At 39.2% G+C, this 23,423-nt stretch overlaps 2 protein-coding genes across 3 annotated transcripts in view; one reads left to right on the top strand and one right to left on the bottom strand.

Moving 5' to 3' along the window:
• Window positions 1–12,913, top strand: part of LOC117393469 (teneurin-3) — a 516,796-nt gene extending 503,883 nt beyond the window's left edge. For both annotated transcript variants that reach the window (XM_055225737.1, XM_055225739.1), the window contains 11 exons: window positions 2,003–2,200; window positions 2,902–2,961; window positions 3,375–3,719; window positions 4,562–4,806; window positions 5,667–5,848; window positions 6,678–6,880; window positions 8,199–8,309; window positions 8,645–8,787; window positions 9,116–9,240; window positions 10,312–10,442; window positions 10,631–12,913. In XM_055225737.1, the coding sequence (XP_055081712.1) occupies window positions 2,003–2,200; window positions 2,902–2,961; window positions 3,375–3,719; window positions 4,562–4,806; window positions 5,667–5,848; window positions 6,678–6,880; window positions 8,199–8,309; window positions 8,645–8,787; window positions 9,116–9,240; window positions 10,312–10,442; window positions 10,631–11,386 (2,499 nt within the window). In that variant the 3' untranslated portion in view covers window positions 11,387–12,913. The remainder of the gene's footprint in view (window positions 1–2,002; window positions 2,201–2,901; window positions 2,962–3,374; window positions 3,720–4,561; window positions 4,807–5,666; window positions 5,849–6,677; window positions 6,881–8,198; window positions 8,310–8,644; window positions 8,788–9,115; window positions 9,241–10,311; window positions 10,443–10,630) is intronic.
• LOC117369604 (uncharacterized) lies at window positions 12,801–16,705 on the bottom strand. The gene is made up of 11 exons (XM_033964882.2): window positions 16,642–16,705; window positions 16,225–16,321; window positions 16,037–16,130; window positions 15,811–15,921; window positions 15,466–15,625; window positions 14,986–15,063; window positions 14,796–14,859; window positions 14,523–14,649; window positions 13,985–14,095; window positions 13,826–13,922; window positions 12,801–13,687 (listed from the first exon to the last, which is right to left on the bottom strand). The coding sequence occupies exons 1-11, from the start codon at window positions 16,656–16,658 to the stop codon at window positions 13,642–13,644; spliced, it is 1,002 nt and encodes a 333-aa protein (XP_033820773.2). The 5' UTR covers window positions 16,659–16,705; the 3' UTR covers window positions 12,801–13,641.
• Window positions 16,706–23,423: the final 6,718 nt, after the last annotated feature.

The following is a 23,423-nucleotide window of genomic DNA, read 5'->3' as shown; positions in this document are numbered from 1 at the left end:
TTAACCCTTTTTTGTTGAAGTCAAATGTAAAAAACAGCACTCACAGGATGGTTTTCCTATGTGCTAAATCTTGTGGCAATAGATCTTGTCCCATTTCTTAGCGAATGATGTAGTAGTATTGGTATATTTCTAGCAGTAGCAGTGTCTGTAGTAGTAGTAGCAGTAGTACTGTAGTAGCAGAACTAGTATTATCTGCAGCAGTTTTGCCTATACCAGCACAGTACAGCAGTATAAGTATTCTATAGTTACAGATTTTCCTTTTTTTCAAACTTCTGTATTGAGTGAATGTATGACTGTCTATTAATACTACTTCCAGAAATACTTTCTTTTTTTCAATATAATTTCTCTCTAAGAACTGAGAAAATGTGTCTGTGTGAGTGAATTGGCCCATTTAAGAAGCACTTGTCGACATTTCCTTTAAAAGCTAAAAGGGCTTTAGATGGATGAAGAGTGCTGCTGGTCTAAAACTGTGTAAGGACCAGAGGAGGTCAGTCCATTAAGAGGCTCATAACAGGCTTTAAATACAGCTCTGCCACAGAATGACAAGAACAACCGCAAAACTTTACTTTACACCAACAAGCTTCACTGCAGATGATGGGTTTGATGGGTTGGAGTTTATTAACCAGACTGGAGACTCTAAAAACACTAGAAGTTCCTCTAAAACTGAATCTAGTGGCAGTGGCTCAGTTGTTTGTAGCGATGTGCAATATCTGGATTCCTGGATGACTGAGGAATTACACAGACAATGTGCAATACCACCTTTTTCACTTGTGGTTTAGTTTCAATGTGAGCGTGAAGAATAGATGGAGAAAAACATGTACACAGCCTGTATGATACATTTTAAAATTTCTGTATAACTGATAAAATTGAACAGCGTTTAGTGCTTCACTCATTGATTCTGCAGAAATTCGCTGTATATTTCAGTCCCTGTGATATCTCCATGTAAAAACACGATATTTGAACTGCTCTGACCACATCCACACAGGGCCAGAGGTACAGCTCCAACAGATGGTATGAAAGATATCAAGATATAAAATAAAAATAAAAACAAAAAGTCCTGCTCTCATCTGTTCTGTAGTGGTTCATTTGTCATAGCTGTGATGTGTGGGCTGAGACTATAGGGGGCGCTGTGTATCTGATTACACCATATTATATGAATTAAACTGAAAATACTGTGGAAAATAATGCAGTTCTGTTATGTCGCCACTAGAGGACAGTATAACCCAAGTAATAGTAGTAGCAGTAGTGGCAATATAGAGAAAGTTTGATGTTGTAGTGGTTTTGATCTACATTAATTAAACAACAAATGTATACCTTGTAGTTTTAATATACTTTCAAATCATAACATACACTTCAAATTATGGTTTTAAAATGTGTTTATTTCCATGATAAAGCAATTCAAATCTGCACGGTATAAAACACTGCTTTTGTGGTGAATTTCTCAAAGAAAACACATAACAAACAGCGAAACAAGCAAAGCCGTTTTTAATCCTATGCTGCATTTTACATTTAAATAAAACTTGCTTTAAAAGTATTCCAAGTATTCAAGATACAATACTCTGACTCAGTAGTTTTGTAATAGTTTAATTATAATTCCACCATACTCTTCTTTGCCTCCTGTTATTTACCCTAGGATTGTCACAGGTATTAAAAATCAGATAATATCGCTATTAAAAATAGTATCAAAACTAAATCCTAATTGTATAAACTCTGTATAACTCTGTGTAACTGTATCAGAACAAGTATAAGACACATAGACTAGTATACGCCCATGGACCACTATGGAACCTACCTGGACGACTGAGGGATTACACAGATATAAGGCCACATGGTAATATAAAAGACAGTACTACGATTTAATATTGAAAATGACCTTCTATTGTGTAAATTGTGTTTTTTTTGTTTTGTTTTTGATCAGATTTACTCACATCCTGATATAGCCCTTTTCAGTCTAACCACGTGCATGTCTTCTCTCTGTCTCCCTCTCTCTTTCTGTCTCCAGTCCATGGTTCTGCTCCTTCACAGTCAGCACCAGTACATATTCGACTATGACTCGGGAGATCGACTGTCTGCGGTGACCATGCCCAGTGTGGCCAGACACACCATGCAAACCATCCGCTCCATCGGGTACTACCGCAACATCTACACCCCCCCAGAGAGCAACGCCTCCGTCACCGTGGACTACTCCGAGGACGGGCAGGTCAGTGGGACAGGAAGAATTTTATTAAAGGTGCACTATGTGACTTTTCTGGTGGATGAGGCACCACCTGCTTGTCTCCATAGTACGATACTGAACTTATATATCTAGCATTTATATTTATATATTTTAATCATGCATTCTTATTGTAAATAGGCTTGCCTCTCCACAGATCTGACCTGTAACATGGGCTAGTGATCACCTGCTTATGTCAGTGGAGATGGATAAGTTTAATACATGCTGGTAAAGCGATAAAATCTCTATGGAGACAAGCATTAAAGTTGCAAGTGCCATTTTGCTAAATTATGTAATAACTTTCAGCCTGGTATGGATTTCCATTATAACATTTGGTTCAAGGCTTAAAACACTTGATTCTAATGATAACGTCACAACTCTAGCTGGTCATTTTAGTGGTAAATTATTATATTTTATTTCATTATCACAAATACACTATCATTTTTTAGAGGAAAAATTGTCAACTTCATTTATTTTAGTGAGGGTATAAAACACAAGCTTGAACAATGTGGACCCAATGCAGCTCTGATGTGTCACAGTTAATGGCCCCATATCCCAAAATTGTTAATTTGCATATTCATATTTTAATCATTTGCTTATTAAATGCAGAAGTATAATGGACCCTGTCACTAGTATAATTGGTAAGGATCCATATTTGTCGATTTCTCATTTTTGTTTTCCATCTCCAGCTCTTGAGAGTGGCTCACCTGGGCACTGGACGGAGAATACTCTACAAGTACCGCCGACAGGTAAAGTCTGTAGTAAAATCTGCAATAACTGCCATAACAACGACAGAGTAAACAAAAGAAGTCATCACAAAAGAAAATTGAATTCTCTCAACTGGACAAAAGTTTCAGTAAAAATGTTTCCATGTAGCTTGTTCTGACTTGGGCTTGAACAATCACGCAAAATATGCCTCAGGTGACAGTTCACACCTTAGGGTAGTTCAGTGGATTGAACAAATAACAGATATTCTTTACTGTAAACAACTAGGGTGTGTTAGTTTCCTGTCAGAAGAAGAAGCCTCTTGGATGAGCAGCGAAACCTCTTCACTCTGAAACGTCTATCCAGTTGACAGAATTCAACTTTATTTTGCAATGGACCCTACCTAACATCGCATTTAGGTTCATTCTTAACACGTTTTTTCATTTTATTTCAACAGAACAAACTTGCAGAAATCCTTTACGACTCCACCCGGGTCAGCTTCACTTACGATGAAACAGCTGGAGTTCTCAAAACGGTAAACCTGCAGAGTGAAGGCTTCATCTGCTCCATCCGGTACCGCCAGATCGGCCCCCTGGTAGACAGACAGATATTTCGCTTCAGTGAGGACGGGATGGTGAACGCACGTTTCGACTACACCTACGACAACAGCTTTAGAGTGACCAGTATGCAAGCGGTGATCAATGAAACACCACTGCCTATAGACTTGTACCAGTTTGATGACATATCCGGAAAAGTGGAGCAGTTTGGCAAATTTGGCGTCATCTACTACGATATAAACCAGGTAAGAATAATGCAGAAATGTTTGGAAATGTCATGTTAAATGTACTGGTTTATTTCTCAAGTTTACACCAGAGAATAAACCCAAAAGAACATATGAAACCCAAAGTAATTGCTGTGCTTGTGCTCGTAAAAATAATAAATCCATAAAACCAATAGTAAATAGGAGCTAAAAACTAAAAATAAATATGGATATACATGAATAATAATTTTGAATAATGATAGTAATATATTAACAATGCGAATTATATATTTTAAAAAGCACATACAATGTAAATTTGACTTTTTTGAGATTTTAACCATGTTATAATGCGTGTCTTGACATATTGCTAGGTGTGCTTTTTTTTGCGAATTTATTTATTTATTTTTATTTTTATTTTTATTTTTATTTTTATTTTTATTTTTATTTTTATTTTTATTTTTATTTTTATTTTATTTTGGGGTGCCCTGATCCAAAAATTCAAATGCAGTAACCATAATTTATAGAACTAGACACAGTGGGCTGGACTAGTGGACTCGTCTAAGTAAAAGTTATATTTTTATTCATGTATGTTTGTGTAATAAGACTGCACCCCTATCTCCGGTCTATGCTCTGTACTTGCTGTACCTAAAATCTGATTCTGGGTCACACATGTAGGGTTAAAAAATGCTGCATAACTTTTTTTTTGAATAATAAAAACACCTAAATGAAAATCTGCAGTATGTTGTTCTGTAGTGTTGAGCAGAAAATCAATGGATCTGTTTCTATTATTAAGCCATTTTACATATTACAATGTTTTGGTTTGCAATGACCAAAATATAAAATAATGATCAACATATTATCTCACCATGTATTCTGTCCCTCAGATCATCTCCACGGCCGTCATGACCTACACCAAACATTTTGACCAACACGGACGCATAAAGGAGATCCAGTACGAGATCTTCCGTTCGCTCATGTACTGGATCACCATTCAGTACGACAACATGGGACGCGTCACCAAGCGGGAAATCAAGATCGGACCCTTCGCCAACACAACCAAGTATGGCTACGAATACGACGTGGACGGACAGCTGCAGACCGTATTCCTCAATGAAAAGATGATGTGGAGGTACGGTTTGGGACATCAAAAAAGTGATGATGAGTGTACTTTTGGGAACTTTAGCCATGTTGCATGTTAAGAGTTACAACCTGTCTTTATGTTTGTTAATTTTTTTGCCAAAACAAAGACAAAAACAAAAGTTTTTAGTTTTTTTTCTATCAGTCCTCTCGAGGACGAGAGCGGTCAATGGCTGTTTACAAGTGCAGAGCGAGAAACACAGTGCATCTCTGCTCTGTGCGACAAATCAAGCTGAGTTTCAAGTTGAACACTGTCCACCACCAGGCCAACTCTAACTGCTTCTATGTGTCACAATAAGAGCCAGTTACACCCGCAAGCGGTGATGAAGGGCATTTAACCTCACTAAACCTGGTGTTAGGTCATTCATTTATAGTCAATTGGAATAATTAAATAAGATATTTTTTGTTTTAAAAAAAATGTAGAAAGTTTACATTACAACAATGAAATCTGTGTACAATGTGATTAATTGTGAATGATTATATTTCAAAGTGTTGCACTGAAAAACAGGGGAAAAAAAGTGTCATTACAGTGAGCGGGCTTGCACAGCCAGATGGACACTAGCTGGGAAAATAGTCACCAAGTTGGGATATGACATTATATTTAATATTGTAAACAGAGGCCATTATAAATATTTAAGAATTAAATTCTTATTTCAGATAGAGGCTAATCCTCCAGCTAGGTACATAAACAGCTGATTGTTTTATTATAAAGCAGTCTGCAGAGTGGTGGCCAACAAAACCTACTACATTGTTATTTGTCTTGATTTGCATTTTATTTTCTCCTCAACAAATGCCAACATTGTCTTGAGCTGTCCAAACATTAAACTGTATTGTCCCCACTTGTTTTTGCAGATATAATTATGACTTGAATGGAAACCTACACCTCCTGAACCCGGGGAACAGCGGCAGACTCACCCCTCTGCGCTACGACCTCCGAGACAGGATCACACGCCTCGGGGATGTACAGTACAGACTCGACGAGGATGGCTTCCTACGACAGAGAGGGGCTGAGATATTTGAGTACAACTCCAAAGGTTAGACCATATGGGCAGGAGAATCTCATGTGTTTATGTATTCCGTGTTGGTCAGTGGTCAAAGAAATACTCAAATCTGTCACTTAAGTAAAAGTACAGATACCGGAGCAAAATCACATAAAGTAAACGTATTAAAGTACTAGTTCAAAAATGTACTTAAAGAGTAAAAAGTAAAAGTATTTTGCACAGATTTAGAGATCTTCTAAAGATTCAGATGTGTTCATTTTAATTTTAATCTTAAATGTAGTGAAGTTCCCACTGTAAAATTAACTTAAATAAAGTACAGATACCTAAAATTTGTACTTTTACTGCATTACATTCCACCCCTGGCATTGTACAAGATAAGTTATCAACCAGTGGTAACAAAATATTAAATAGAATCCACAAAGCACAAGTTCTTGTCAATTTCTGGTAACTTTTCAGAAGAGGCAAAAAACATTTTATTCTGACTCACTTTTTCTGAAATTAAATTGTCTGCCTCTGATATAATCTTATAGTTTTAGCTGCACAGGTGATGTCATCATTATGTGAACTAATCTAAATCTTTGCCAAACATCTATTCAGCAGTTTAGTCATTAAGGACATATACCGTTATTAACAAAACATACAGATTTTTAAATATAGGACTTAAGTGCATTAATGCACTTATAACACATGCTTTAATTAGGCACATTGCTCCATTTCACCTCAAATATTTGCATTTCCAACACCCTTAATAAGTTATTGATTTGTATTTTAAAATGATTTTAAAAATACAAGATTTCTTACTGACATGATTGGTTTGTTGTTATAGCAGCATTTTAAGCTCCCCTCTCGTCTCTCACCTCAGGTCTCTTGGTTCGCGTGTACAGTAAAGCGGCCGGTTGGACCATTCAGTACCGCTACGATGGACTGGGGCGGAGAGTGGCCTCCAGGAACAGTTTGGGCCAACACCTGCAGTTCTTCTACGCAGACCTGAACTACCCCACCAGAATCACCCACGTGTACAACCACTCCAGCTCTGAAATCACATCCTTCTACTATGACCTGCAGGTACAATACAGAGGGCTCTGCTCTGGGTGTCAGACAGACTAGTGGAATTTAACTGGTACATGGACAGACCAAAACAAATGTGGTGTGGATAGACATCAACAATTTGTGATTTTTTAAATGATTTGTCCTGAGCCAATGGATGAGAATCGCTGCTAGTAAAGATTAGTATCAAAAATTAGAACTTGTGAGCTCTAATTTTGACTGAAGACACCAAGAAAAAATATTGAAATATGGCCCAGTAGTGCCACCTCAAAAATAGATTTTTATGAGGCCAATGGGAGCCCAGCCAAAGAAAATGAATGTAGAAAGATGTAGAGAGAACTTAGCATTAAAAATAGAACATGTCAGGATACCCTGCACTAAACTGTAGAGGCCATATTGTAAACAGGGGAGAGGACAATACACCAAACCACACCAATATTACACAGGAGGCAACATTTCTATTGGCACAAGTCTCAAGATCAATATTTATTTCACTTCATCATAAATAAAGGCTAAATCACCCATTTAGCCTGGTGTTTCCTAGTGCTACAGGTGTACACAGGCTCAGATGTAACCTGACAAAAGCCAGATTCATATTGTAGCTCTAATAAGATCAGCTCTGTAAGATCCATCTGGAATGACACCTGTTGAACGGGTTTGGGAAGGACTCGTTTTGGAAGGACTTTCACTTTTAAATAGTTTCTTTAGAGAGCAAAGACACAAAGGTCCATTTCTTATTAGGACACATCTTGTGCGACTTGTGTGAGAGCTCTGTCGTTTTTTAGTTTAGTGAGCTGTAATTTTGAGCGAAGAGTCCAAATAAAAAAATAAGAGCCAATTGATTTACAGAAAGATAAAACTTGGGATAAAAAATATAACTTTTTTTTTTTTTTTAAGCCCATTTCAATGATGCATGTCATTGTGCACATTGTTTAAAGGATATTAACCATGTTTTAATTGTGCTCATTCATAACTGAATTACTCAAAGTTTGAGGCAGTTTGAAGCATTTTTGAATAATCTTGAATTGTCCTGAATCCGAGGCCTGAGTTTTCAGTTTTCACCTAATCCCTATCTCTACTCACTGCTATGTACTTCAGACTCTAGGGCATACAGGTAGGGTTAAAAATGTCCCAAGACAATTAAAACATGTAAATGAAAGTCATTTGTTTGCTACAATGACACTGAAGAGACAAGGTCTCTTTTTTTGAACAGGACGTCAGTGGAACTGTTTGAAAAACTGTGATTAGTTGAAGCATCATGTGTCCAGAGGAAAGAAAATGCAGTCTTAGTTGAATATTTCTTTTCATTGATTGTAATGTAAATTATTGTTGACAGGGTCATGTTTTTGCGATGGAGATCAGCAGTGGAGAGGAGTTCTACATCGCCTGTGATAACACTGGAACCCCACTGGCTGTTTTCAGTAACAACGGACTTCTGCTAAAACAGGTACATCTCTGACTTTCGAGACAAAAAGTCTAGCTGCCAAGTAAATATTTATTTCACTTCATCATAAATAAAGGCTAAATCACCCATTTAGCCTGGTGCAACGTGAGGGGAGAGTATATGAATGAAAGTGTATGGCTGATACATGGAGCGTGGAGAGGAGCGGAGGAGAGAGATGGAACATGTGACTGTAAATGTGCATAGATAAAATATAGTTTGTTAAGCAGTTGATCAATTCAAATTCACACGACATCTTTTTGTGCATTATCCACTACATTTAAATGTCTTTTGTATGTATGCCTGTCTGACGTCTACACACTTGTATGTCTGATTCTCAGGTGCAGTACACAGCCTATGGAGAGGTGTACTTTGACTCAAACCCAGACTTTGTGCTGGTGATCGGTTTCCATGGCGGCCTGTACGATCCCCTCACGCGCCTGCTGCACTTTGGAGACAGGGACTATGACATACCAGCAGGAAGGTAAAACTATTTATGTTAAGAGACTTTTGGTTTGCTACTTGATCAGTAATGCTAGGGTTATTTTATCTAGGAAAGAAAATAACCTGTCATATGATAATTAATTGTTAATATCAAATTGTGGAACATTCCAAGCATGTTATTGCATCTCCATGGAGACCAGAAAAGTTAGATAGTGCACCTTCTTGTTTTTGTCTGGAGTGAACTCGGAGCTGTGTAAGTCTGATCTTACACTTAGTCTTGGTCCAGTCCATGTTTAGCCTCAGTGGTGTAAGGCTACTTTAAGTTACATTGTGTTTTTTTTTTCTGTTTTTTTAAAACATGATTTTAGGTGGACCACTCCTGACATCAGCACATGGACCAGAGTAGGAAAGGACCCTCAGCCTTTTAACCTCTACATGTTCAGAGGAAACAACCCCATCAGCAAAGTGCACCAGGTTAAGGAGTATGTCACAGGTAAGGCCCCAATATGCACAACACATGACACATAATACATAACATGTGACACACTCTGTCAATTTGTGTGCATAGTTGTAGTTCTTTATATGTTTTTTGTGTGTGTTTGTCTTTTGTTTGTCTATAAATTTCATTCTAGATAGTTTATTCTGTCTAGAGGTGAAGGTTGCACTTCTTAAAGGGGACATAGCATGTAAAACTTTCTTTGAGGAGTTTTTAACCAAGTTATAACTGTCTTCCCTCATCATCATTTTACTCTGAATTAGGGCTGGGCAATTTTGCCTAAAAATAAATTGGCGAGATTTTTTTTTCTCCAAAAATAAATATTTCAATTTGATTTTCATTTTTTTCCTCTTTTAAAATTTTTTGCAAATTACAGAACATTGTCAAAATTAAAAAGATTGTATTCAGAAGTGATCATATTTGACCCATTGGCCACTGGGAAAATCTTTTATGAATGAGATAAAATTACATTAAATGTGCAGGTCCAATATTTAATTTGACGTCCCTGTTTCAAAGCAGCACTGCATGCTCCTGTGCTAAAATTTGGTCCCTGTCATCGCACTGAGCAGCTTTTTGTTGTTTTTTTGTTTTTTTTTTTGCATTTTCAGTGCAATTGCCAATGGCAGGTGGGGAAAATAATTGTTTTTCTTCCAAACAAATCAATTTAAACTTCAGATTCGATTAATCAGTTTAATTTTTTTTTTTGCTCAGCCCTACTCAGAATTGTATTTTGAATGGTTCATGCATGCTTGAGTAATTGTGTATTGTTCTACAGGTGGGAGTGATCAAAAAATTCCTGTTTTCATCTACCTCCTATCTCTAATCACTACTCTATACTTACTGGCAATTATTCAATTAAGAATCCAGGTGATACATACAAGGTTCAAAAATGTCACACAGCCAGTTTTTTGCACATTATTAAAGGTTCACTCCTTCTTACTGTGAAATGCTAACTTTACTCAGGTCCATATATCAGAGCCATAAATAAAGTACTGAGGATTGGTCAAATGCAGAGGCCACATTTTAACTTAACTTTATAAACTCTTCTTCTCCTCTCTTTTTCTTCAGACGTAAACATCTGGTTGGTCACATTCGGGTTCCACCTCCACAATGCTATCCCAGGCTTCCCCATTCCCAAGTTTGATCTGACGCAGCCCTCACTGGAGATGAAGAAGAGTCAACTGTGGGATGACCTGCCTGTAAGTAACACTGTCCATTGAATAGACCTAGTGTATATTTCATGAGTACAAAAAGATCATAGAAGTTTACTGGCTTTCACTTTTAGGGGACATGGTCATTAGATATTAGATGTTTAGATTATTATGGTGCCGTGCTTTGACATTTCAGTCCACTGAAACTTGTTTTGTGACTCTCTCGCCCCCTGCAGGCTATCTCGGGGGTGCAGCAGGAGGTGACCCGTCAGTCCAAAGCCTTCCTGTCGTTTGAGCGCATGCCTGAGATCCAGCTGAGCCGGCGGCACTCAGACCACACGCGGCCCTGGCTCTGGTTCTCGTCTGCGCGGTCACTGGTGGGGAAAGGCGTGATGCTGGCCGTGGTACAGGGCCGGGTGGTCACTAACGCCCTTAACATCGCAAATGAGGACTGCATCAAAGTGGCAGCGGTCCTAAACAACGCCTTCTACCTGGAGGACCTACACTTCACGGTGGAGGGGCGCGATACACACTACTTTATCAAGACCAGCCTGCCAGAGAACGACCTGAGCGCACTGAGGCTCACCTCGGGGAGGAAGGCTCTAGAGAACGGGGTCAACGTGACCGTGTCCCAGTCCACCACCGTCATGAACGGCCGCACCAGGCGCTTTGCCGATGTGGAGCTGCAGTATGGAGCGCTGGCTCTGCACGTGCGCTATGGCACCACACTGGACGAGGAGAAAGCACGCATTCTGGAACATGCCCGCCAGAGAGCGCTGTCCACCGCCTGGGCGCGGGAGCAGCAAAGGGTGCGTGATGGGGAGGAAGGGGTGCGGCTGTGGACAGAGGGGGAGAAGAGGCAGCTGCTGAGCAGTGGCAAAGTGCTGGGCTATGACGGTTACTACGTTCTGTCCATAGAGCAGTACCCCGAGCTCGCAGACAGCGCCAACAACATCCAGTTTCTGAGGCAGAGTGAGATCGGCCGGAGGTAACGGCCACGCAGCCCACAGACAGTTTAACAGGGATGTCACAAAACTGAAGAAAACTCAATGTTTGTTTACTTTTTCTTTAAATGTGGTCTCCACCGATCAATGATAATCACTTAATGCACTGACCCCAAACCAATCGAGATGCCCGAGCTGAAGAGCTCAGTCTAAACAATGCCTTTGTCTTTTGTTTTTATCTGCCTTCGAAAAGCCTGCACGCATGCCCTCCCTTGGTGTGGTGGGTGGGGCTAAGCTTGCACCATGCCCCTTCTCATGTGGTGGGTGGGGCTCAGACTGCACCATGCCCCTCCCCTGGTGTGGTGGGTGGGGCCAAGCCTGCACCATGCCCCTTCTCTAGTGTGGTGGGCAGGGCTAAGTCTGCACCATTCTCGCCCCCAAATGTGCTGGGCGGGGCTAGTCGAGTGCTGAGTCGTGAGCTGTGCAGCTGTTAAACAGTAGGATGTTAAGACTTTGATCAAAGGGCATTTCTGCAGCATCACGAGGAGCTCGAAGCATTTAGACAGTGAAACTGTCACAGTATGTGGGCCGATCAGGCCCGAGTCCAGAGCAGGAACTGTGGGACTCTCACAGAGAGATGGACACTAAAGGACTCACATTTGTATGGAGGACAAAAAAGACTGTTTGGATTTTTTGGTTTGTTTTATAAGAACTTGCATTTGCTTCAAACTAAAAGGAGATATTAAAATGAACAAAAAGTGTTTACATACTATTATCTATACCACTATTATTACTCTTACCACTCCACTACCACCAACACTGCAGGAAGGCCCATCTCTGGACTGAACCAAGACTTGAGTTGTGTTTTTTCTTTGCATTTCTGATATCGCTGATCAGTTTGGGCTGTTTTGAAGCTACTCCTTTGTGCTTTCACCAGGTCTAGTCTCTCTCTTCAGCCAGGACCGTGGACTCAGATGCCATGGACGCACTGTTGGCTCCTCTCAAACACTGGTCTGCTGTGGAGGCCTCACTTCTACAAAACGTGACTCGTATGATGCATATAGACCTTGTGCTTTTATCGGTCGGAGGTGGTAGTTTTGCTTGCAATAGAAACATGTTGTCATGGCTTTCGGGGGTGGGTGGGGTTGCTGTGAGTAGTAACCAACTGTTGCTTCTCTTTGTTTATTTTGCTCGTTTCTTAAAGGGGCAGCGCATTGCCATCAGTGACTTTAACAAGTAACAGTAATAGGTCAAAACTTGATGTGGACGTTTTCTCATTGATCGTGGGTCTCTGTACTCTTAAAGGGGAGTTTTTTTTCTGTGTATGTATGTTTACAAAAAATGGAGGGGATGGAAAATCTTTTAATCATTTCAAAAGGAATGAACAGGAAAGATAGTTTGACACCATATGCTACCAATTTTGTTTTTTCTTTCTTTCAATTGAGACAAGTCAGCGTCTTTTGGGTTTCTCCTTTTTATTTGGAAAAATGAGAAATTCCACTTATCCGTACATCAATATTAGTCTCAGAGAAAGTAATTTATGTACAGTGTTTATACGGTAAAAAATAAAATTCTTGAAAGTACTTTTGAGTGTGTGTGATCCTTTACTGATTTTTTTTTTTTTTTTTTCTCTAGGTCTTCCAGGTTTTTTTTTATGTATGCATAAAATCCCCCAGTTAGGTAGTGACCAGGACATGGAAATGTGTTGTAACATGTTGTAAAACATCTGACTAACAAATCTGGAATTCACACAAAACCTTTTTACACACAGGTTAGTGCTTTTATGTGTTTTTATATTTATTCTTTTACAGTTTATTTGTCCATCTCAATATCCCAACATACACATCCTAAGAATCTATTAAAAGTCTATAAAATCAACCTGCACAGAAGAACAATACAATCTTATTCTGAAAGTGAATCAGTGAATTGATCAACAAAATGACTTCATAATGGTGGTCTATGGTAAGTGTATTATTAGTTTATTTTTTAACCCTAACAAAGTGAACTGTTTTTAGTTTTGATTTAAGTGGAAGTTTACGATATGTCAGATTGTTTGAAAATGTTAATTATACAGCACATTAATTATACATAACATGTAACCCTAGTGCTTTATATACACAGTTAAAATCATTCTTTTACACCCGCTGAAACATGAATGAATCAATCAAACTACAACAGAGTAAATATAATGAGGAGAAAACATTTTAAAAAGGTTAACAGCTCAGAAGATTTTGTTTTGCAACTGTGCATGGAATCAGCATGAACAGATAAAAGCTGTATTTGGAACCAAGAGTTTGTGCCCTCTAATGAAATTTGATAACAATGTCTTCTTTCACTTTGTTGAAAGACCTGTGCAGAAATGTATTGTGGTTAATCTTTAAACTACTACTATTATATCTGATGATGTTATTTTCTGTAACTACAAAACAATTGCAACAAAATGTTTTTTTATTCTAATTAATGACATTAGCAAAGAGAGACACTTACACAAGTTCAATGCCTTCTTCTTTAAGCATTCTCCTGGAGGCTTTTATCTCATCATTCTTCCAGTATGGGTTTGACATGTAGAAGACCTTTTTTATACCTGAAATTATCACAAAAATAGATGAAATATATGTATATTTTATTAGACTTGAGTGCACCCACCTGCTCTAATGAGGGGTTTGGCACATTCATTGCAGGGAAAATGGGTCACATAGATGGTGCAGCCTCTTGAATCAGTGCTGCTTAGGATGGCATTAAGCTCTGCATGGCACACTAAAAAAAGGAGAGAAAGACAAATAACAATAGAGATAACAGTAAACTGCAAAGAGTAGGTGGAGACATGTTAGAGGGCGCTCTGGGAGCAGCCCAGGGTTTAAAGGTTGTGCCAATTAATGTTCAGGTGTGTGGTGCTGGAGACCAAATGGTTTTGACTGTACTCTATGTGGTTACCATTATTCAACAAAGCTGTAAGTCATAATCACTTTTTTGCCATTTTCACTCTTTTATGGTCAATAAATAGATTGGTATATCTGACCGGATTTGGTTTTCATCTCTTTATTATTTATTTATTATTATTTATTACCACAGTAAAGTAGGTGTTCAACTCAAAACCACCAACACAATAATACTACATGGATGAGAAAATATACCATCCCAAGAAGTAGACATATTTTTATGTTAAAATATCTTTATAAATTACCATACAAATGCTTATTATCCTGGTTCCTATCACGACCCCAGGTATACTTCTCAGCCTCATCTCTGGGCATCTGGTTGTGGCCAACTGCAACAATCACTTTGTCGTCCCTCACAATACAAGCCCCCACCTGTACACAGGAATCAAATCTATTTTTTTTTATCTTTGTCACAGAAATATTTTGAATGTCAAGAGGTTAAATAAGTCATCTTATCCACCTGCAGTTATTTAGTAGCAATATATACAGGCAGATGAATATCTGATATGGTGTAGTACCTGTGTGCGGGGATCTCTGCTTTTCATTGAAGTCAGCACAGCCACAGCCATGAAATGTTTCATGCTGCAAAATAAAATAATAATAATAATAAGTGTGTGTGTGTGTGTGTGTATGTGTATGTATATGTGTATATACACACTACTATACACACTACCATACACACTACCAAGTTCTGCTGTTACCTGTTACCTGTTCTCTGTTTCCTCTGGGTCCTCAAATGTGTGTGTGATTCCAACACAAATATCATCCTTTGGGCCTTCATACTTCCTGTGTGAAAATGAAAAATGAAACACATTTTCATAAATGATTTCGGGATGGTAATACTTTTGACCTTGTCACTTGCCATTTGTAGACACAAATCCACATGAGATGAGAGGCAATTTATCATGAATAATTTATGCAGATTTAGTAAACATTATTTCATTATCATCAATTATATCAATCTATATATCAATTATATCATATCAAAAAGATTTTTCACTCCAATAAACAATAATGAACGCTGAACATAGTGGCACAATGAGTCCCCTATGTTGTCTCTGGGCAGTTGGTGGGTTGCCCTCCCCAGATGATGGGGTCTTGCCTGCAGTATGTATTTGTATCTGTGTTTCACAACCAAATTTTGTTGTTTTTGTTTTATCAGGGTTCATTTAATTTTTTTTTACTTACTCGCAGCCAACATTTCCTTCTTTGAGCATTTTCTCTGCAGCGTCTTTTTTCATCTTGTCTTTATTGTCTTTATTGTCTTCATTGTCTTTATTGTCTTCATTGTCTCCATTGTCTTCATTGTCTTCATTGTCTTCAGACAGATAGACAACACGCACGATACCTGGCATTACATCATTAATGAGCAGAATAGTATGCCAAAAGAAGTTACAGTAGTATCCAGGCAGTATCAATAGGTGCTGTGGTGCAAAAAAGTACACAATTCTGTACCATTTTGCACTATAACGTTAAATTTAAATTTATTGAAAATCTGATTGATTGTCAATTGTAGTTTAGTCAGAGACCCACCTGCCTGGACAATGACCTTGACACACTCATTGCAGGGAAACTCAGTCACAAACATAGTGCCGCCATGAACATGTGCACAGTTCATGATGGCATCAATCTCTGCATGATATTCTGTGAAACAGACGACATTTACCATAAAATGTATTATGACAAACTCAAACTATTCAAAATGTAATATTAGTAATTTTCTCTAAAAGAGATCCAAGAGAAAGATGCTGTGTCTCACCACAATGACATTTGTACTCATCACCACCGCTACTGAGCACTTGGTGGTAGCCAACTGCAATGACTTTATTGTCCTTTACAATACAGGCACCAGCCTGCACACAGGAACACCATTATATCCATCCAACATAAAAATATGTTTACAGTATTTTGATTTTATTTCATAATTAAACTAGAAAAACACAGCACCTTTTTGTCCGTGCTTCTCTGGCCTGACAGGAGGGCTAAGGCCATAAAATAGGTATTGTCCTCCATGAACAGCTGTCTAGCTCTCTTGGCATCATCACTGTTTCAAAACAAAGTAAATATAGATAAAACGCTATTACAACAATAACAGATTTTTTGGAATAGCTTGAAGCCAGATAAATAATCACATTTATATAACGCTTTTCTACTTTTCAAGGCTATAAAAGCTCTTCACATCTCCACCACTCACCCATTCACACACACACACTCAGGCACTGGGGTTGAGTGTCTTGCCCAAGGACACAATGTGAATATTCATCTGTGGGAGCTGGAAATGCAACTAAAATATGAAATGGAAAAAATAATAGAACCAAACCGTACTGACTAATTGCAACGACTTAAAAATAGTGAAATTGTTACCTGCTTGAACTGGCCATAGCTTCTGCTGACAGTGGGTTATTAGAAGAGCAAGTGCAGGTACACAACAGGTATGTGCTCTTAAATAGCCTACTGTAGAACCGCCTTGATTATGCCAACAGAATACCTGTCCTTTGATAAAGTCACTCCTATATGACGGTACTATAATAATGGTAATCTATCTATCTATGATAATCTTTGGTAATCCAAATAAAAACTGAAACTGAAGTAGTACCTGACTGGTAGTACTTGACTGTGCGGAAGCGTCATCTTACCCCTGAAGTGGCTGCAAATTTTATTCAAATTTTAGAGAACACTCCTCCAATTGTTTTACCTGCCTCCTGTTATTTTATTGTTGATGATTTTAACAGCAAACTTAAATCCACTTTAGACACAGTTGCTCCTCTTAAATTAAGCAAGACCCCCTCCAAACCTGTGGCGCCATGGAAAAATGAATCAATAAAACAACTCAAACGAAATTGCAGAAGGGCAGAAAGAAAATGGAGGAAAAACAAAATCACAATTAACTTTCAAATGTATAACCAACATCTAAAAACATATAATAACGCCATCAGAAACAATAGAAACTCATACTTCTCCAAACTAATCACAAACAATAAAAACAACCCCAAAATTCTTTTCTCCACTATCGACCATCTCACTAACCCTGTTCTTAACAACTCCAAACTCCCTCCCACTGACTCCCTTTGTGAGCAGTTTGCAGATTACTTCATGGGAAAGATAAACAAAATCAGATGTGACATTTTATCTAACCAAACCACTGTTTTTAACACATCTGATTGTTTGTCTTTACCAGAGGAAACACTGGACAGTTTTGTCCTGGTTAATGCTGAGACGCTTGATGAAGTTTTCTCCTCAGTGAGACCCACCACATGTCTTGTTGACCCCATTCCAACACGGTTCTTCAAGTCATTTTATGAATCTTTTAGAGACGAGCTTTTAAACATGATGAACTACTCTCTTCAGACGGGGGTCTTTCCCCCTGCCTTTAAAGCTGCAGTGGTGAGGCCCCTGCTGAAGAAGAGCAATTTAGATTTTAATGACTTCAACAATTACAGACCAGTGTCTAACTTACCATTTTTAAGCAAAATTTTAGAAAAACTTTTTTTTACCCAGCTTAATTATTTTTTAAACACACAGAACATTCTTGAAGAATGTCAGTCTGGTTTTAAAGTAAACCACAGTACAGAGACAGCCTTGACAAAGATTTTAAATGATTTTAGGCTAAATTATGATTCTAAACTTTTTTTTACCCAGCTTAATTATTTTTTAAACACACAGAACATTCTTGAAGAATGTCAGTCTGGTTTTAAAGTAAACCACAGTACAGAGACAGCCTTGACAAAGATTTTAAATGATTTTAGGCTAAATTATGATTCTAAACAGGTGACAGTGTTGGTTCTACTGGATCTAAGCGCTGCCTTTGATACAGTAGACCACACTATTCTTTTAAACAGACTCAAACACCTGGTCGGTCTATCTGGTACTGTACACAAATGGTTTACTTCCTACCTCACAGACAGAACATTTATGGTAAGCTTAGACACCTACTCCTCTCAGGTTCATAAAATCACATGTGGTGTGCCCCAGGGTTCCATTTTAGGTCCTATATTTTTAACCTGTACATGCTTCCTCTTGGTGATGTCATCAGGAGACATGGAATCAGCTTCCACAGCTATGCAGATGATACACAGCTTTACATCTCCATGTCTCCTGATGACCCCAGCCCATTGGATGCTCTTTTTAACTGTATTTTAGACATCAAATCCTGGATGGCAGAAAACTTCCTCCAGCTTAACCAGGACAAAACTGAGGTTTTAATCATCGGTCCTGAGGCCCAGAGAGAGAAACTATTACCCAAATTACAGTCACAGTCTTTTAATCCATCATCACAAGTAAGAAACCTGGGCGTTATTTTTTACTCTGAGCTGACTTTTATTCCACACATTAAAAACATCATAAAAATTGTTTTTTACCATTTGAAAAACATAGCCAGAGTCCGTCCCATTCTCTCTCGGGCCAACACAGAGACGCTGATGCTTTTATCACCAGTCGTATAGACTACTGTAATGCCCTGCTCTCTGGTCTTCCCAAAAAGGCGATTTCAGGTCTACAATTATTACAAAATTCAGCAGCACGTGTCCCAACTAAGACCAGGGGGCGGGACCACATTACACCGGTTTTAGAATCCCTGCATTGGCTCCCTGTGTGTTTCAGGATCGATTTTAAAGTTCTTTTACTGTTTTTTAAATGTCTTAATGGTCTTGGGCCTTCTTATCTTACAGAACTGCTTTTATCCTATGAACCCTCGCGGCCCCTGCGCTCCTCCGGCAGCAGGCTCCTAGTCATTCCCAAAGTCAGGACACACACGCATGGAGAGGCCTCTTTCCAGTTTTATGGCCCCCGTCTATGGAACAGTCTGCCGGAGGACCTCAGGGCCGCAGAGAACATTCAGGTTTTTAAAAGCAGGCTCAAGACCCATCTTTTTAGCATAGCTTTTGATTAGTATTTATCATTAGGCCCGAGCCCCTACAGGGCGTAGGGCCTATTGCTTCCGCAACGATGAGTGCGAAGCACTCATCGTTGCAGACTGTCTTCACGAAGTTGCGCGCGAAGCGCGCAACTTCGTGGCAGCACCGCGACCTTGCACAGACTCCTGTGTCCTAGCAACCCATGCCGTAGGCATGGGACATACATATTTGTTCTTGCTAGCATGTCAGCGTCAACATTGAGTCAATGGGCGAAGCCCATTGACTCAATGTTGACGCTGACGCAGCGCGAAGCGCTCATGTCCCCAAACACACTCCTGGCATCGAGCCCTATCCAAGCCCCCATGCCGCAGGCATGGGCCATACTTATAACTGCTAAAATGAATGGAAGTCAATGGGAGGTCAATGGCGGACCCCGACGTCATGGCGAATGACGAGCGCGTTAGCGCTCGTCATTCGCCATTGACCCCACGGTGACGTGGGGAAGGTCCAGAGCTTTCAAAAAACGTATAATATGTGTTTCTAATGTTATCGGATATATTGTTTTTGCTAAAAAAAAAAAAATTATTATTATTTTTTTTTTTTTTTCTTCTTCTGCTCTTTGAGCAGTAATTTGACCCCCTGAACATATTCAAAAACTCACCAAATTTTGCCCAAAATTCAGGTCTGCCGAAAAATTTATTTTTTTATGTGGTGCATCATTGGGCATAAAAAAATGGCGCGACAGCGCCCCCTGCAAAAGTCAAAATACATTGCGTCAATGGGAGACGTCGCGACGTCAACTTTGGCGTAGAGCCACGAAATTCGGTACACGCATTCTTCAAGTGATGCCAAAAAAAAAAGATTATTATGGTCACGCCCTCTGACGCACCGGAAGTCGGCCATCTTGGATTGAAAATTCTAAAATGCAGAGTCAGCGTTTTCGCTGACCTCGCATTTTCGTCAACTCCTCTGAAGGCGCTTCACCTGCAGGGCTGAAAATCACTGTACATCATCTAGACAAGTGGGGCATCAAAAGTTATCCAATTTATGATGATCCCATTTACGGTTTCCGTGCGGCAAAGCCGCAAAATTCCATCGGAATTTTTGCAATTTTCAAAAGTCAAAATTTGCTCCCGTTTGTGCATGCAAAGTCCGATTTTGCTCAAATTCGAATCAGTTGTAAAACTTTCCGGCCTAAAGCTACTCATTGTGACAAAAAATAAATTGGCGCGATAGCGCCCCCTACAGAACATTTAATAAATTTGTATGGAAGGCCAAAAATTTAGTTTTCCCAAATGTTACCAAATTTGACACAAAATTCCATTGGGTCATCCCAATCAATAAAGTCAATTACACCCATGTGTTTTTTTGCACCGTGTTGCCATGGCGATGCGCCAAACTGCCAATGTTATCCTAATGGGACACCTCCCAATTTTTCCCATTCATGGGAAAAATATTACTTTCATGGAATAATGTGAAATTTGGCACCATGACTCTTCATGTCATCCTGATCAAAAAAGTCAATCAGACCCAAGTCATATTTTTCACTGGGTTGCCATGGCGATGCGCGAAAGCGCCCATGTTATCCTAATGGGAAAATTTCCAAATTTTCGTACATTTCAAAGTCTAATAACGACTTATTATCGTCATCCACGAACATAAAATTTGGCACAGTGATTCTTCAGGTCGTCCCCGTCAAAAAAGTCCGGGGGGCCAAGTTTGTATTTTGCACGGTGTTGCCATGGCGATGCCTGGAAAACCCATGTTGTTGCATTTTGTGCATCAGCACAAATTGACTTGTTTGGTGACAAGTGCAGCCCAAAGCCGCAATAAAAAAGGGACAAGTGGCGCGTTAGCGCCACCCACAGGGAGTGCCGGGTCGGCCAAGTGCGAAGCACGGCCCGCGAGGGCCGTTCGATGCCGCTTGCGGCTTTAATTTTAGTTTACTTCTCTATTTATTCAGGCTGGCTAGTGTATGTTGATATCCATGTTTTACTTATGTCTTATTTACTTGTTTAAGCTTTGATTTATTTTATTTCTTTTAATAATTTTAGATTTACCAGTGTTTCCTCTGAGGAGCCCTCTGCACCGGGAGCTGTGGTTGGCTGTGGCTGCTGGGCCCTGGCTCGTGGGCCCTGGAGGTTTGGTCTTGACCTCATCTCTTCTCTGGGCCCTGGGCTGGTGTCCTGTGGCTGTGGGTGACCCTGCTCCTGGTGCAGATGGTTCCTCTGGTGGCGCTCTCTCATCTGGTTCATCTTTATCCAGCCTATGGCATTTAAACTTATTTTAATGAAACCAAAGGTATTTTAACATGTGTTGAGGTGGGGGGTGGGAGTGTGCGTTGGGGTGGGGGGTTGTTTGGTTGTGTTTATTGATGTGTTGGGGTTGGGTTGTTTGGCTGTGGGGTGGTTGGGTGGGTGGGACTGATTTTAATGCACTGTAAAGCACTTTGTGTTACATTTTTCTTGTATGAAAAGAGCTTTATAAATAAAGTTTGTTGTTGTTGTTGTTGGTTGTTTACCCTGGGTTGTCACGGGAAATTCACAGTAGGGATGGTGTTCTTTGGATGGTACTCATCATTCTTCTTCCTCCAAACACGGCGAGTGGAATTAAGACCAAAAAGTTCTATTTTGGTCTCATCTGACCAACCGGACTTTTTAAAGGTGGACTAACAGGTATTTGAGGGACAGAATTCTAGCTGATAGACAGGTGTTCAAATACTTATTTGCAGCAGTGACATACAAATAAATTATTTTAAAAAATCATACAATGTGATTTCCAGATTTTTTTTATTTTTTTTTAAGTGGGAGAACTTGCAAAATCACAGGGTATTCAAATACTTATTTGCAATGTATATATATATATATATATATATATATATATATATAAAGAACAGCATGCTTCTTTTAGTCCAGTGAATTGGTGACTTCTTCTGCTGCTTCAATTATTGGTATGGAAGTGGTTATTTTTGCTCTAACGCCGTATTGACGTCATCATTTATTAATTGACATTTCCTGGGTGAAAAGGAAAAATGAAACAAATTTTCATAAATGAATGTGGGATGGTAATACTTTTGACCACGCCTTTTGCCATTGATGGACACAAATCCACATGAGATGAGGCAGTTTATCATTAATAATGTATTCCGATTTTGCTCAGATTGGTTTTTTGGGAAATATTATTTCACTATCATCAATTTTGTCAATCAATATATAAATTATATCACATTAACTTAAAAATGTGTGGCTGAACCAAATTATAAGTACATTAGTCTCTGAAGGCCCTAGGGTGAAATGCATGGCCCGCCACTGCCACGTTGCCAGCTGTGAAGGGGGCACTCTGCCCTCCCACATTCACATTCAGCAGCAGTTTGTCCAGACCCGGCAGACCTCTGAGACCTAAGTCTCTATACTTCCAGGATAAGGTGAAGATGTTGAGGTTAGCCAGGGAGAAGGGGAAGTTGAAACTCAAAGAACCTACAGTCCACATTTATCTGGATGTCAATCCTGGGCTTGTCAAAAAACATCAGACATCAATTACTCGCTGCAATATTTCAGCATACTGAAAGTAATTTTGGAAGGGAAGCCAAACCTAGTCCGCTGTGCCAAAGAGGCCAATGTATTCTTTGATATAATTGATATATTGATACACATACATATACAGTTTACATACAATATATGTATATGCTTTTTTTTTCCCTCACTACCTGACATTAATTCAGGCTAAACTTTTCTTGTTTTAGGTCAATTAGGATGACCAAAATTCTTTCTATTTGCTAAATGCCAGAATAATGAGAGATCGATTTATTTTGTTTTGTTTTTTTTACACGTTTTCATTACTTTCTTCAAAATCATAAGTTTCATATTTCATTAGTATTTGGTACCATTGGCTTTAATCTGTGTGACTTGGGTCAAACATTTTGGATATCCTTCCACAAGATTCTCACAATAGTTGACAGGAATTTTGGCCCATTCCTCCAGACAGAACTGATGTAACTGAGCCAAGTTTGTAGGCTGCGTTGCTCACACATGCTTTTTCAGGTCTGCCCATGCATTTTGAGATCGGGGCTTTGTGATGGTCACTCCAAAACATTGACTTTGTTATCCTAAAGCCACTTTGTAACCAGTTGGCAGTATACTCTGAGTCATGGTCCATTTGGAAGACCAATTTGCACCCAAGCTTTAACTTCCTAGCGGATATCTTGAGACGTGGCTTCAGTGTTTCCACATAATGTTCAACCCCACAACATGATGCTGCCACTTCCATATTTTACAGTTGGGATGGTGTTCCCAG

The sequence above is a fragment of the Periophthalmus magnuspinnatus genome, chromosome 1, assembly GCF_009829125.3.
Source record: "Periophthalmus magnuspinnatus isolate fPerMag1 chromosome 1, fPerMag1.2.pri, whole genome shotgun sequence".
Classification (NCBI taxonomy): domain Eukaryota; kingdom Metazoa; phylum Chordata; class Actinopteri; order Gobiiformes; family Gobiidae; genus Periophthalmus; species Periophthalmus magnuspinnatus.
Note: the sequence above shows the minus strand (reverse complement) of the source record. Positions and strands in the feature narration are given on the sequence as shown.